We start from the raw sequence: 14,408 nt of genomic DNA, 5'->3' as shown, positions 1-14,408 counted from the left end.
ATTATATCATAATGAATTACATAATAATAATACTAGGAAAGATTGCCTTGCAAACTCGTGTATATTTGCCAAAATTGCACACATAAATGTGTATGATGGGAGAAATTTGCACTAAAAGGCTAACAATTTTTCATGAGGGGGCTTTTCTCCTTTAAAAAAAATGACTTAAAAGAAATATTGTTTAACTGAAAATGGAGAAGACATGGACTGAAAGTCTTAAATAATTTCTTTTTTTAATGTAACCGGCAGATGGAAAACCAGAAGCCTTTTTAGTTTTTCTCTAATGCTGCTTTTCCTTTTCTCGTTCTTTTCTCTCTCTCTCTTTCCTTTCTTCTTCTTGATTCATTATCGTATTGAGATTTTTAAAAATAGAAATCTTACCAATAAACCCAAAAATAGATAAATAATTACGCTGACAAACTGATGAGGGAATCTGGGGAACGGAACTCAAGATTGGGAAAATGAGAGGCAGAGGGAAACCGAAACGGACGGACATCCCTAGTTACAAGTCTGACCTTCATGAAATGCCCTTATTTTATCCCTCCAGTTTGTGGCCTGACCCCCATGATGCCCTTGGCCCATTCTCCTGGATTGGACCTGGAGGGATCCTGGGCAGAGGGGCAGAAGGGAAGCCCTGGAGAGACGCCCCTTCACTTGGCAGCTCGATTCTCCCGTGCTGATGCCGCCCGCAGGCTTCTGGCCTCTGGCGCTGACGTCAATGCCCGCGACCAGTGGGGACGGAGCCCCTTGCACAGTGCCATCGCGGCCGATGCGCTGGGTGTATTCCAGGTGACTAAAATAAAATGGAGGTGCAAGGGTGAAATGACATCACACTCCCAGAAGGCCTTCTCCATACAAACAAGACTCTTTGAACACAGAGGACAAGGCTATCATACTGGTCACAATGACCATGTTCTCTCCCAGTGTGGTGCAGTGGTTAAGAGCAGTAGACTCGTAATCTGGTGAACCGGGTTCGATTCCCTGCTCCTCCACATGCAGCTGCTGGGTGACCTTGGGCCAGTCACACTTCTTTGAAGTATCTCAGCCCCACTTACCTCACAGAGTGTTTGTTGTGGGGGAGGAAGGGAAAGGAGATTGTTAGCCGCTTTGAGACTCCTTTGGGTAGTGATAAAGCGGGATATCAAATCCAAATCCAAACTCTTCTTCTCTCTCCACTATCAGAGGCAATATATGCCTCTGAAGAGCACTCGCTGGGAATCGCAATTGGGGAGGTGGGTGCACTTGGGTCCTTCTCTCGGGCTTCTTGGGGGCGCATCTGGTTGGCCACTGGGAGAACAGGATGCCAGACTAGGTGGGCGTCATTGGACGCAGAGGAACAGTGGGAGGAACCAGCTGGGGAACCCCCAAAGGAAGAAGGCTGAGAGCCCGGGGAGTGGTGGTGGGACAACAGTGAGTGGTCAGAGGGAGAAGACTGGGAGGAGGAGGTGTAGGAAGCTGAGGAGGTAACAGGGCTTGGTGAGCAGGGAGACTGTAGCAGAGAGAAGTCCAGAATCGGAAGCAGGAGAAGAGGGAGATCAAGAGGCAGAGACGAGTCAGGCTGGTGAAGTGTCATAGGTTGTCTCCTCCATCCTGTTGCAACAAGCTTCCCTTCCCTCTGGTCTCCCAGGACCAAGAGAGGAATGAAAAGAGCAGAGGAGAGGTTGGATGCATGCAGGCGCAGTCTCTGATTGCTTGGGGGAAACCCTGGAGAGGAGTGTCTGTGGCAAGAGCATAAGGAGAGCTCTGCTGGATGAGGCCAGTGGCCCACTGGCAGAAGTGACCCAGCAGCAAATTTTTTAAAAGGGAACATTTTCTCCGCAGATCCTTCTGCGGCACCGGCATACGGACTTGGACGCATCAGCGCACGACGGCACCACCCCTCTCATGCTTGCCACACGGCTTGGGGTTGAAAACATGGTGGAGGAGCTGGTCGCCAATCACGCCGACATCAGGGCTGTGGATAAGAGAGGTGAGGGCATTGCTTGTCTGTGTGCTGAACCCAAAGTGGCATGTCCCAAAAGGCCTGCAAATGCCATCTTGGTAGTCAAGATAACACCAAAACTAATAGTTGTTGTAGGACTGAGCTTATATATGTGTGTGCATTCACTCGCTTTGATGTATGCTAATTGGGTCACATTGATGCTGTGCTTGTCTGTGGAGAGACTTTGGGCAGTTGACACCTATGGCCTCACCAGCCGGGTGCAATGGGAAGTTCTAGGTAAACAGATATACGCTTTTGTTGTTGTTGTTTAATCATTTAGTCGTGTCCGACTCTTCGTGACCCCATGGACCAGAGCACGCCAGGCACTCCTGTCTTCCACTGCCTCCCGCAGTTTGGTCAAACTCATGCTGGTAGCTTCGAGAACACTGTCCAACCATCTCGTCCTCTGTCGTCCCCTTCTTTTTGTGCCCTCCATCTTTCCCAACATCAGGGTCTTTTCCAGGGAGTCTTCTCTTCTCATGAGGTGGCCAAAGTATTGGAGCCTCAGCTTCAGGATCTGTCCTTCCAGGGAGCACTCAGGGCTGATTTCCTTCAGAATGGATAGGTTTGATCTTCTTGCAGTCCATGGGACTCTGAAGACTCTCCTCTAGCACCATAATTCAAAAGCATCCATTCTTTGGCGATCAGCCTTCTTTATGGTCCAGCTCTCACTTCCATACATCACTACTGGGAAAACCATAGCTTAAACTATATGGATTTTGCTTTGTACATAAAGGATGCAAAACTGTTTGCTTGGGTGCGGACAAGCCATCTCCTTGCTGCGGCATCCATCCCGCATCTGGGAGATCTGGCAGGCTGATTTGCTGTAACTTAGGGTTGCCATATTTCAAAAAGTGAAAATCCGGACATGGAAGTTTTTCGTTCTGCCCAGACTTGTTGAGCTTTTTCTTGCTAAATCTCGAAACAAAAAATGGAGGCTTTTGAGCTATTTTTAAGGAAATACACTTCTGACATGGGTTGCCACGCGTCTGGATTTTCCCAGACATTTCAACAGTTTCCGTCTGGGCACTGTTTCTGACTGCCGTGTTCCGGCTATGCCCAGGAAATTCTGGATGTATGGCAACCCTACGTAACCCTCTACACCAGGGAGCTCCTCCAAGGAGGTTTGGTTTGGCTGATTGATGGCGACTTGGCCAGTCAATCCCTGTATTCTCTGTCCCACAGGAAAAACGGCCCTCCACTGGGCTGCGGCGGTCAATAACGTCCGTGCCACCCTTGTCCTGCTCAGAAATGGAGCTGATAACGACAGCCAGGATAATCGGGTAGGTAATGTCTTTTTCTGCTCACGCCGTCTGAAAACAGACACGTCAGAGGTGGAGGGGAAACTGTAGGGGTCTGCGTGGGGTCTGCTAACAAGCCTCATCACCTTTAACAAACTGCATTTCCCAGCATTCCTTGAGGGAAGCCGTGGCTCTTTTATAAGCGTGCTTTAAAGAGATTTGTGCAGATGTGACTTTTCTCTATTTTGCTCCCTCCCACCAGGCGCAGACCCCGTTGTTTGTGGCTGCCCAAGAGGGGAGCTACAAAGTGGCCTGCCTTCTTCTCCAAAACGGAGCCAAGCAGAGCATCCGGGACCATGTGGGCCGCCTCCCGAAGGACGTGGCCCTTGAACGCCTCCACCACGACATCCTGGCCCTCTTGGACTGCCCCCGCCCCTCCCAGCAGCTCTCTCCACACAGGCCACGCCCCCAGCCTCACCGGTCTGCCGGTAGCCCACGCAGGTTAAAGTGGCAACCTGGCAACCAGCGGCTAACTCCGGTCCTAGAGACCAAGGGCCCTTTTAAGGACCTCCCCGCTCCTACGCTGCCGATTGGCCAATCAGAAAACGCTGTGGGGCCACCCGACGAGTGACTCTGCACCCTTTGGGTCTGGGTTGGCCAGAGGCCACAGCTGCGAGTCAGCGACAGCGGACTGAGCCATGGCGTGGCGCTTCCTGATGAGGTCATGCGGGGCTGGGATGATGTCACAGGACCGCACCACGAAGGGAGGCAATTCAGAGCCGAGCGGTGCCCGAGGGCAGATTTAGACGTCCTGCATGGAGGAACGAGGAGGATCTTGTGTAAAACCGGAGAACTGTCTGAGGACACATCTGAGGTCATGCAAGGTGTTGTTGCACGGGTCCGTGGCAATGATATGTCACACAGCTTGGAGCGTACAGAGAAATCCTTGATCATAACTTGCTGTTGGATAATGGTGGACGATCTCAGGCTACTGGGGTCAGAGTGGTCTTTCGCCCCACTTCTCCAAGCTGCAATTCCCCAATATACACGCTGTCATAGTTGGCTTTGCTTTTCCATTGGTGCAGAATCAGATAGATGGGGGTTTATGAAGACCAGGCCTTGCAATGATTACACACCATCCCTGCCACGTAGCATAGCTCAGCTCTGCCTGCTTAGAAACTTGAGGGCTCCTAAGAAATCAGAACCAGGGATCTGCTGTCTTGCGGCTAATCTTCCCTGCTCCTCCTCCCAGCACCTAAACAAAAATTATCAGGGAGAAGGGAGGAGCTCTGTCCCCCAACCCTTAGAAAAATTGGGAGGGGGGCATAAGAAGAGCCTGCCGGATCAGTCCAAATGCCCGTCTAGTCCATCGTCCTGCTTTCACAAGGACCAACCGAATGCCTGTAGGAAGACTGAGCGCAAGAGAACTCTCCCCACCTGCATTTCCCAATAACTGATATTCGGAGGTTTGCTGCCTGTGGCAGTGGAGGTTGAGCATAGATATTGTGGCTAACAACCCAAAAACAATTGAAGCAAGTCAAAAATCTCCTGGCAGCGTCCTGGGGGAAAGGATTGGCTGCCGTGCTTGAAAAGTTCGTTTTTAAAAGAGCTAGTTCAGGGTGTCCAAAAAGGAAAACTACTTCTAGTACCTGTGCGATATAAACTAGTTTGGTTCATGCTTGGTTTAGATTTATCCAAATTATCCTTAGCAAATACACACACATTCAGCATTCAGAATGTTGCAAGCAGCTGTGCTGAAGTATAAAATATACTTAGGAAGGCTAAGCAAATATCAACATCCACACACAAAGCAGTTTTTAAGATATATTTTCCCCAGCCATTATGATCTTTAAGCTTAAAAGCCCAAAGAGTTTAAAGAATAAAAACAAAACAAAATACGTAAGGCAATGAACCTGAAAATGAGCTAGAAACCGTTGAAAGTTCTACAAACACGCCCCCCCCCAAAAAAAACCCAAACTTATTTCGCATTCAGTTCACCCAGAAATCATTAGAATGACTTTTGGGCGTGGTTCAGAGATTTTTGAATGAATTCAGTCCGCCTTGCTAAACCAAACTGATTCATTCAGAGCACTGGCCCCCTGCTAATTTCGTGCGTGGCAAGCTGCCATTAAAGGCCAGTACAAAAAGGTAACCCTTGCCTACACTCTGCACATGCTCAAAGACACTCTCCCCTTGTGTCATCAAGTCACATATCCTTGGATTGAAAATTAGGTTCTGGACTGGCTTTTGCTGGAACTGAGGCTGAATATCTGAAAATGTACTGCTAAAATAAATGTACTAGCTTTGGAGTATTTTTTATCAGCAGTTTTTTTCCCTTCCCCCACCCACCGTCAAGTCCCAATTTCATGGAAAATAACATTTATTGAAAAAGCACCATGATCTTAACTAAAAAAACACCAGCCTCCCTTGGAATGATTCCTCAGTACCCTCCATCTTATTTCAAGCAAGGTTTCTCTGTCTGCAACAGCTGCACTAACCTATCTAACTTGGTAGTATTCAGAGCTTCTGCAGCAAGGAAGGGAACACCTGTGGCCACCTAGTTGTTCCTGAACTATAACTCCCAGCATCTCTGACCAATGGGACATAGTGGCTGAAGCAGATGGGAGCCCGTCAACATCTGTAGAGGAACAAGTTCCCCACCTAGGTAGTTTTGAAGATGCCATGGGACTCTCTCTGTGTGTAGGCTGTTCTTGTGATCTGCCAAAACAGGTGCCCCCTCTCTTCTCCCTGTCCATTGAAAAGACAAAGGAAGCTGCAGAACTCTTTGCACATTAAAAGCAAAAAAAGCAACCACACTCATCGCAATTGTAAACAGTCCCCGTGCTGAACGACTCTTTCCCGGTTGTCATTCCAGTTTTAGCCGCAGGGTGGCAAACGGTGCCATACTTGAAAATAGTAACAAGTTCCACAAGTTCTCATTTCTCCCAGAGGTGCTACAGCGGCCTCTTGGGGGAGGGCGGAGCGGGGGGGCGCAGAAACACCCCCTGCTCTTTTCACGAATCCCCGTAGAGGCAGGACCAAAGAAGGAGGGCAGAAGGAAGGCAGGCAGCGCAGGGTCACACCAGCCACCAGAAGTGTATGTAGATCATAAGTATCACAAAGACAAGACTGGTAGCGGCAGCTTTGGCGTAGGCGGAACGGCTGTTGAGGAGTTTGGCGTCATGGCGGTATTTCTTGGAGAGAGTTGACAGGTTGCTGGCCTTGGAATCCAGAGCTGGAGGGCAAATAGAGGAAAAAAAGGAAGACAGGGCTGGCTAACGGACCTTTTAAAACCACATCTTCGCTGTTTTTTCTCCATCCCGCTCGCCACAGCGAGCGGCTAACCCATCATAGGCGATTACGTCCAGGCCCAGATTTCCTCCCAAACCAGGGGATGTGATATCCTCGCATCCACCCCAGTCCCCAAATTAGACAGAAGTGAGATTTTGCTCTGTGACTTCCCATACGACACGCAGCACTGATCCCAAACCCCCTTTCCCCATACCTGATAAGGCCTCTCCACGTTGGAGCACCTCTTCAATGTTGGTCACCATAATCTTCTGAACATCCTGTAGCTCCATGTTGATGCTGCTCAGGTGGCGCTTGGACCAGGTGTCCAGGTAGGATTTCTTCAGCTTCTGGATATAGAGGTCTTTAAAAAAAATATAGGAGGGTTTCGTGGATTGGCAACATCTGAGATGAACTACTACTAGGCCACAGGGACTCGCCTTTTGGGGGTGGGTGGGGCTGAGGCCACTCGCCCAGTGGTTTGGGGGTTTTTTTGCACTGGTATCCTGATTTTTCTCTAAGGACTTCAAGGTAGTGCCTACAGTCCTCCCCCCCTATCCATTTTATCTGTGTAACAACACTGGTCCAAGCTTACTCAGTGGTCTTCATGACTAAATGGGGATTTGAACCCTGCTCTCCCAGGTCCTAGGCCAGCATTCTGGCCACTACCGTATTTTTCGCTCCAAAGGACGCACTTTTTCCCCTTCAAAAATGAAGGGAAAATGTGTGTGCGTCCTATGGAGCGAAGACGCCATAGCCCCGCGACCCTCTCCCGGCTGGAGAGGTGACGCGCGGCTATGGCAGGAGCCTCTCCGCTGCCTCTTTCTGCTGCTCCCTGACCTGCTCTTTGGGGCTGGTGGTGGGCTTCCCCTGTCAGCCCCAAAGAGCAGGTCGAAAGGAACCTGAAGCCTGGAGAGCGAGAGGGGTCGGTGCCTGAACGCACCTTAAACGGCACCTTGTTTTAGAGCGGGAAAACAAGAGGGGGAAAGTTCTCCCCCTCTCTGCACAGCGCCTCCTGCCACTTCGCTGAAGGGGCGCTGGGCAGAGAGGGGGAGAATTTTTTTTCTTGTTCTCCCCCCTCTAAAACAAAGTGCGTCCTATTGTCCGGTGCGTCCTATGGTGCGAAAAATGCTGCTGTGGTGTGTACATGTGGCCCAAAGTGAATCTGGGTCTGCTTTTCTTTTTATTCCAAGTTTTGAAGGGGGTCAGAAAAATTGGCTCAAGGGAGCAGGCAAATTAGCTCTCGCCTCCCACCCACCCAAAAAAAGAAACCTGGAGGTGGTCCACTTCTCTTCTAGACAAATAAATAAAAGTACACTCCAGATCCAATAGCCACCAGGACTGAACCTAAGGTCTTCTGCTTGCAAGGCAGATAAGAGTTTTGTGTTGCCTAACACAGTTTAGACAATGAGGACTAGGAGGCTGGTGGGGCAGGGCTGGGGAGGCTCCCCCAGTTAGTACGCACCAAACTCGATGAAGGCGTACGGCCGTGACACGGAGGACACCTTCTTCCCATACAGCTCCCAGAATTCGGCTTGCAGCTCCTCCAGGAAGGCAAAGGCCAGCTTTTTGGAGTAAGCGGCTTCGCACAGCGTCAGGTAGCAAATGCCCTGGCTGATCAGGTAGCTGTAGAGAAGGAAGAGGGCACAGAAGCGAGGAGGAAGGGAAATCGTGATCCGGCTCCTTCAAGCGAGCACAAACAGTCTCACAAGCAAGTTTCTAGACCCTAGGAATTTGTAGCAGCGCAACCGCACTAGTAAAATAATGCAAATAATCGACAACGTTGGGATAGCTTGCATGAATAAAGGAACCATCGCCTCCCAATTGGGAACATAGGCGACCATGCAAGTTGTTATTTTGGTGAAGGTGGTTTAGAAGCAGCAGCTGGGTGTCATGTGGAGCTGCCTTATACCGAGTCTTACCATTGGTCCATCTAGTTCAGTGTTGTGAAATATGATTGGCAGCAGCTCTTCCCCATCGAAGAAAGAGGCATTTTCCAGCCCTGCTGCCCAAGAATGTTTTTTTAATCTAGACAAGCAAAGGGACTGGACCTTCTGCATGCAAAGTACATGCTCTATCTCTAAATTGGGGGCCCTCCAACTTCTCTCAATTGAAGCCTCCCCCAGTCCAGGCAGGTTTCACACTCAGGATTCGAACACAGGGCCCCCAGCACTCTAAGCAAGAAACACGCATCCGCAGCAGGAATGGGGAAACCTGCGACCCGCAAGCTGTTCTGGGACTCCAGCAGACATCAGCCCCAGCCAGGATGGCCGACGGCCAGGGATGATGGGAGCTACCTTGGGCAAAAGATTCCTGCATTGCAGGGGTTGGACTAGATGACCCTCAGGGTCCCCTTCCAACTCTATAATTCTAAGATATAAAGGTAAAGGGACCCCTGACCATTAGGTCCAGTTGTGACCGACTCTGGGGTGTGGCGCTCATCTCGCTTTATTGGCCGAGGGAGCCGGCGTACAGCTTCCGGGTCATGGGGCCAGCATGACTAAGCCGCTTCTGGTGAACCAGAGCAGTGCACTTCCCGCCGGAGCGGTACCTATTTATCTACTTGCACTTTTGACGTGCTTTCGAACTGCTAGGTTGGCAGGAGCAGGGACTGAGCAACGGGAGCTCACCCCGTCGCGGGGATTCAAACCACCGACCTTCTGATCGGCAAGTCCTAGGCTCTGTGGTTTAACCCACAGCGCCACCCGTGTCCCTAATTCTAAGATACTTCTATGAACAACATCCGGAAGGATACAGACCCCCCCACACCATCAGCCTACTGCCCTGTCAACCCCAGCGCTGTTATAGCATCTTTTAACAGTTCGCAGGTTCTCAAAAGAGATGCCCTTTTAATACCAAGCTCCCTCCTTATTTCTGAGAAACACTTACTGGAAAGTCATCGCCCCAGCCTGCAAGGAACAGCGGTTCGGCGAATGCTCCCCGAGCTTCCGGAAAAGTTGCTTCGCTTGGCTGTGATATTCTTGGAAGTTCCGGTTTGACTGCAGAGGAAATAATTGGGACTAACACCAAGGGGATAAGGCTATCGGAGACTACGTTTTCCCTCCACTGTCGGGGGCTGAATATTCCTCTGAATATCAGTTTCTGGGAGCTACAGGTAGGAAGACTGGTGGTGTCGCTCTCTGACGGTCCTGTTGTTGAGCTTCCCAGAAAAAAGGCATCTGTGAACACTCTGTGAACAGGATGCTAGACCAGGGTAGGCCGCTGGCCCGATTCAGCTAATCTTCTTTTTACCCTGGTCTTGGATACTCAAGAAATATATTTTTACGGCCCACCCTGTTCCTGCGGCTGCAATTTGTTTTAAACGGTTTTAAATGTTGCGTTTGAAACTGTTGTGATGTGCCCTTGGGGCGTTAGGGTGAAGGGTTGGAAACAAATCAAATGATTATACTTATAACACCGCAATAATAATTCACCTGCGGCGGCAAAATCTCTCACACCAGCCAAGGAGCTTAAATAAAAATTCTGGGAAGGGGACTGGTTACAGCTGGTTGTGGGGTGGGAATAATCTCTATGATTCCAAGACTTCTGGGCTCCCTCAGGAAGAGAGGAAGGCAATTACATTATTGGGCATCGTTAGAGGATTGTTACAGCACACATAATCCTACAACAGCTTTGCATGGCAGGCTGGCATTATTGCCTGAATACTAAAGATGGGAGCATGAAGGCACACATTGGATTGCCTAAGTCCGTTTAGTAGTAGTAGTAGTAGTAATAATAATAATAATAATAATAATAATAATAATAATAATTTATTATTTATACCCCGCCCATCTGGTTGAGCTTCCCCAGCCACTCTGGGCGGCTTCCCAAAAAATATTAAAATACTGTAATACATCAAACATTAAAAGCTTCCCTAAACAGGGCTGCCTTCAGATGTCTTCTAAAAGTCTGGCAGTTGTTTGACATCTGGTGGGAGGGCGTTCCACAGGGAGGGTGCCACTACCGAGAAGGCCCTCTGTCTGGTTCCCTGTAACTTGGCTTCTCGCAATGAGGGAACCTCCAGAAGGCCCTCAGAGCTGGACCTCAGTGTCCGGGTAGAACGATGGGGGTGGAGAGTGAAAAGTGAAAAGAATAACAGTCTTGCTGGATAATCTAGTCCAGCAACTTGTTTTCATCACTTGCCAGTTAAAGGTAAAGGGACCCCTGACCATTAGGTCCAGTTGTGGCCGACTCTGGGGTTGCGGCACTCATCTCGCTTTATTGGCCGAGGGAGCGGGCGTACAACTTCTGGGTCATGTGGCCAGCATGACTAAGCTGCTTCTGGCGAACCAGAGCAGCGCACGAAAACGCCATTTAACTTCCTACCAGAGCGGTGCCTATTTATCTACTTGCACTTTGACGTGCTTTTGAACTGCTAGGTTGGCAGGAGCAGGAACCAAGCAACAGGAGCTCAGCCCGTTGTGGAGATTCGAACCACCGACCTTCTGATCAGCAAGCCCTAGGCTCTGTGGTTTAACCCACAGCGCCATCCGCGTCCCTAGTTAGCTGCCCATTTTTGTTAGCTTCTGAAGGACCCTTGTGATCTGCTCCCAAGTTCTGCTATTCAAAGATAAACTGCCTCTGAGCCAGGAAGCTCTCTTTAGCAGTTATGGTTCACCTGCCTAAAGCTGGTTCTGTCTATGAGTGTGTGTAGTGCTAGGAAAATACAAAATTAGCTTACAATACAAAGTACACTTGAAGCGGTCTCCTATACGCTGGAGCAGCCCTTTTTGCATCAAGGGCCGCGTTCACCCTCAGCCAAACCTTTGGGGGCCACATGCCTGCAGAGGGCAGGGCCAAAAGTGGGCACACTCACCTGCCCCACATATCAACTGGGAGGCAGGAGAGGGATTCATTCTTCCTTTTTCCAATGGCGGGAAGGGTAGATTTTGTAACGCGGGAAGTCAGACCACTGGCCCACCTAGCTCAGTACTGTCAACACTGGCCGGAAGCAGCACTCCGGGGTTCCAGAGTGAGGTCTCCCCGAACTGTACCTGGAAATGTCCGGATTGAACCTGGGAATTTCTGCAAGCAAAGTAGATGCTCCACCACTGAGCATTCCAAATCGGGGCACCATCTTACTTTTTAATTAATTTATTTATTTTGCACTGCCTTCAAAACTCATGGGATCAGAAAAATTACCAAGAGGAGGAGTGGGTCCAGATCAGGTCCCCCAAACTGGTATTTATCCACCCCTGCTATACATATTATTATTATTATTATTATTATTATTATTATTATTATTATTATTATTATTTCTACTCAGAAAGGTGTCTCATTGTTTTTCAACTGAGTTTCCTTGCAGATGTGTGTACAGGATTGCAGCCTTCAAACAGACGCCCCGTGACGTTTGGTGCTATTAATTTATTTGTTTGATACCCCCACTCCACGTGTGCCAATGTCATAACCCCTACCTAAATCATCTCTGAAACCGGGTTTGAAAGTTCACTCCCCACCACCACCACCAATAATAATAATAATATATTATTTATACCCAGCCCATCTGGCTAAGTTTCCCACTTAGAACAGAACCAGGTGCAAGTAAGAAGTAGGGGAAAGGGTCCTAGAAATCTGAAACATGACCCTTGAGAGGAAAGGATTTCCTAGTGGTTAGAGCTGGAGAGGGTCGGCTGAGGGGGTGGGGGGCGGAGATGCCCTGGAAGCCTCGGACTCCTGGGTTCCTCCTTCCTCTTACCTGCTCCGTTTCTTGCATAGAAGCTGCCAGGAGAAGCCCGTCTTGGACCCGGCTAATCATGGTAAGCAAGACCATCCTGGCTGCGGGGGGGGGGAGGGGGTCCTGGGGTGTTTTTTTAAGGGGGGTATCCCTCTCCCCCTCCCCTCCGGAGGCTTTAGCAGGACCCGGACTCCCGGCTGACGTGGCCGACGGGAGGGATGCAAATCGCGGGCGAAGCGGGGCGGAGCGACGCCGCCAAGAAGTTAGTTTGGCACCAGGCGAGGCGCGCACGCCCCGTCCGGCCTCTGAAGGGCTCCTCCTCTCTTTCGCCTTGGAGGTAATATCCCTTCTAGTAATATCGTTAGCAGCAGCGGCTCTTTAGGGCCTGTTGATTTTAGTTATTGTGGGAGTTTTTGCAAAAAAAGAAAAAAAAGTTGCAATTAGTATTGTATAGCTTGATGGGCTGAGCTGCTTTGGCCATCTCTGGGTTATTTGCAGGACCTGCCTGGCGTTTTTACCTGAGTAGAATGTGTGCTTTTATTTAAAATGTGTCTCTGGGTTATTTGTGGGGCATAGGAATTCATTCATCCCCCCCAAAAAAAAATACAGTCCGACCCCCCACAAGGTCTGAGGGCCAGTGGACCGGCCGGCCCCCTGCTGAAAAAGTTTGCTGACCCCTGCTCTGACCCCTGAGTGACAGCTCTTGGTGCTTGCAGAGACTGACACCACTGTCTTGTCCTGCCTTCTGTGGAGTGTCCCTTGACACAGGCTGTGTCGTGGATGTTGAAGGTGGGCCCTTCCAGGCAAGGGCTACATCTCACAAACGGTTCACTCTGATCCAGTTTTTCCGTGCGCATCACTGGTGCTTGGCCAACCACTCACTCATTTTTGAAAGCATGTGTTCTTCACAGACTCTGTATTGTTTCCTGGCCTAGGGCTAAAGTAGACTTTATTTCACACACCCCCCATGTGCATTTGCGTACCCACACACATAGGCTGGGAGCTTCCACTGGGGCAAAAAAAAAAACCCCAGCTAGCCCCCCTGTAGCTACAGCTCTGCCAGATGGCCATACCAGTAGCAAGGAGTGCGGTGTCCTGCATGAAATGTTTTGTGTGTATCTGAAGAAGTGTGCATGCACACGAAAGCTCATACCAAGAACTAACTTAGTTGGTCTTTAAGGTGCTACTGGAAGGAATTTTTTTATTTTGACTATGGCAGACCAACACGGCTACCTATCTGTTTTGGTGCTGTCTTCTTGGCCCTTTTGCGGCCATGCACACAGATAATTCTGTCCCTGTGCCTGCACACCATTAAAAAAAATGGACAGGAAGTGTGAAACTGCAGTTATTACAAGCTCCTAGTTTTCATGTTCCACAATGGCCTAGAGGGATGCTTGTACTTTCTGGAGAGTGAGCAAGACTGATGTGCTTTGGGCCTTGCCTCCCTCGTTTTTGTTCTTGTTTTACATTTTTAAGACAGAGGTCTTGCGCAAGGCTGACATTTGGCCGTGCCAAAATTCTGATAAAGGGGTCTTGGGCAAGACCTCTGCATTAATACCTTTAAAAAGTCCCTATTCAATCACGCATGTTAAGCAAAAAGCTCTCCGGAACTAGGGTTGCCATATTTCAAAAAGTGAAAATCTGGACACAAAAGTTGGGGGGGTGGCAAATATTTTTTTTGGGGGGGGTGAAAAGTTGTTGAGCTTCTTTTGCAAAATCTCAAGCAACCCGGGTTTTCGAAAATTCAACAGATGAATCTTGGCTGTGTCCGGTCATATGGCAGCTGTATCTGAACAGAGTTGCCAATATTCCAGTGTGCTTTTGGCATGTGTCTGTCCATATTGTTTGGAAACAAAATGGTTTTGCTCCTATAACAAATTGTACAGAAAGAGCAGAGGACAGGAAGGTGTGTGGATAGGCCCTTAACGTTAAAGGGATAAAGTACAGGTTGACATTTTGATGAGGATGCTGACATCATATGATCAGTGCAAAAAACGTGCATGCGCCTATGACCCTGGGCAAAGTATACCTTCACCTGCAAGCCCCTGACAGTCTTTTTCAGGGGCTAATGGCCACAAGACAGCGGTAGCTTGCCTCGGACTGCCAGTGGCTGGGAATCACATGTGAGGAGAACAGGGCTGCTGCACACAGGTGGGCTCTGCATGTTCTGAAGAGGGATGTGAGAGGCAGATGGGGCTTGTCAACCTGGGAAGGGAGCCCCTCT

The 14,408-nt window shown here is 49.5% G+C and overlaps 2 protein-coding genes across 6 annotated transcripts in view; one reads left to right on the top strand and one right to left on the bottom strand.

Annotated features, from left to right (window-relative positions):
* The window catches only part of NOTCH4 (notch receptor 4), a 100,742-nt gene extending 95,211 nt beyond the window's left edge, over positions 1-5,531 (top strand). For all 5 annotated transcript variants that reach the window (XM_083491053.1, XM_083491054.1, XM_083491052.1 and 2 more), the window contains 4 exons: positions 548-789; positions 1,822-1,969; positions 3,167-3,264; positions 3,485-5,531. In XM_083491053.1, coding sequence (XP_083347179.1) covers positions 548-789; positions 1,822-1,969; positions 3,167-3,264; positions 3,485-3,853 — 857 coding nt within the window. In that variant the 3' untranslated portion in view covers positions 3,854-5,531. The remainder of the gene's footprint in view (positions 1-547; positions 790-1,821; positions 1,970-3,166; positions 3,265-3,484) is intronic.
* LOC310701951 (vesicle-trafficking protein SEC22b-B-like) lies at positions 5,034-12,420 on the bottom strand. Its single transcript, XM_083493519.1, has 5 exons — positions 12,206-12,420; positions 9,400-9,509; positions 7,976-8,136; positions 6,728-6,874; positions 5,034-6,457 (listed from the first exon to the last, which is right to left on the bottom strand). Exons 1-5 carry the CDS (start codon positions 12,278-12,280, stop codon positions 6,300-6,302), a joined length of 651 nt encoding a protein of 216 aa, XP_083349645.1. The 5' UTR covers positions 12,281-12,420; the 3' UTR covers positions 5,034-6,299.
* Positions 12,421-14,408: the final 1,988 nt, after the last annotated feature.

The sequence above is a fragment of the Podarcis liolepis genome (genome assembly GCF_965112155.1).
Source record: "Podarcis liolepis genome assembly, chromosome: 2".
In the NCBI taxonomy this organism is placed as follows: Eukaryota; Metazoa; Chordata; class Lepidosauria; order Squamata; family Lacertidae; genus Podarcis; species Podarcis liolepis.
Note: the sequence above shows the minus strand (reverse complement) of the source record. Positions and strands in the feature narration are given on the sequence as shown.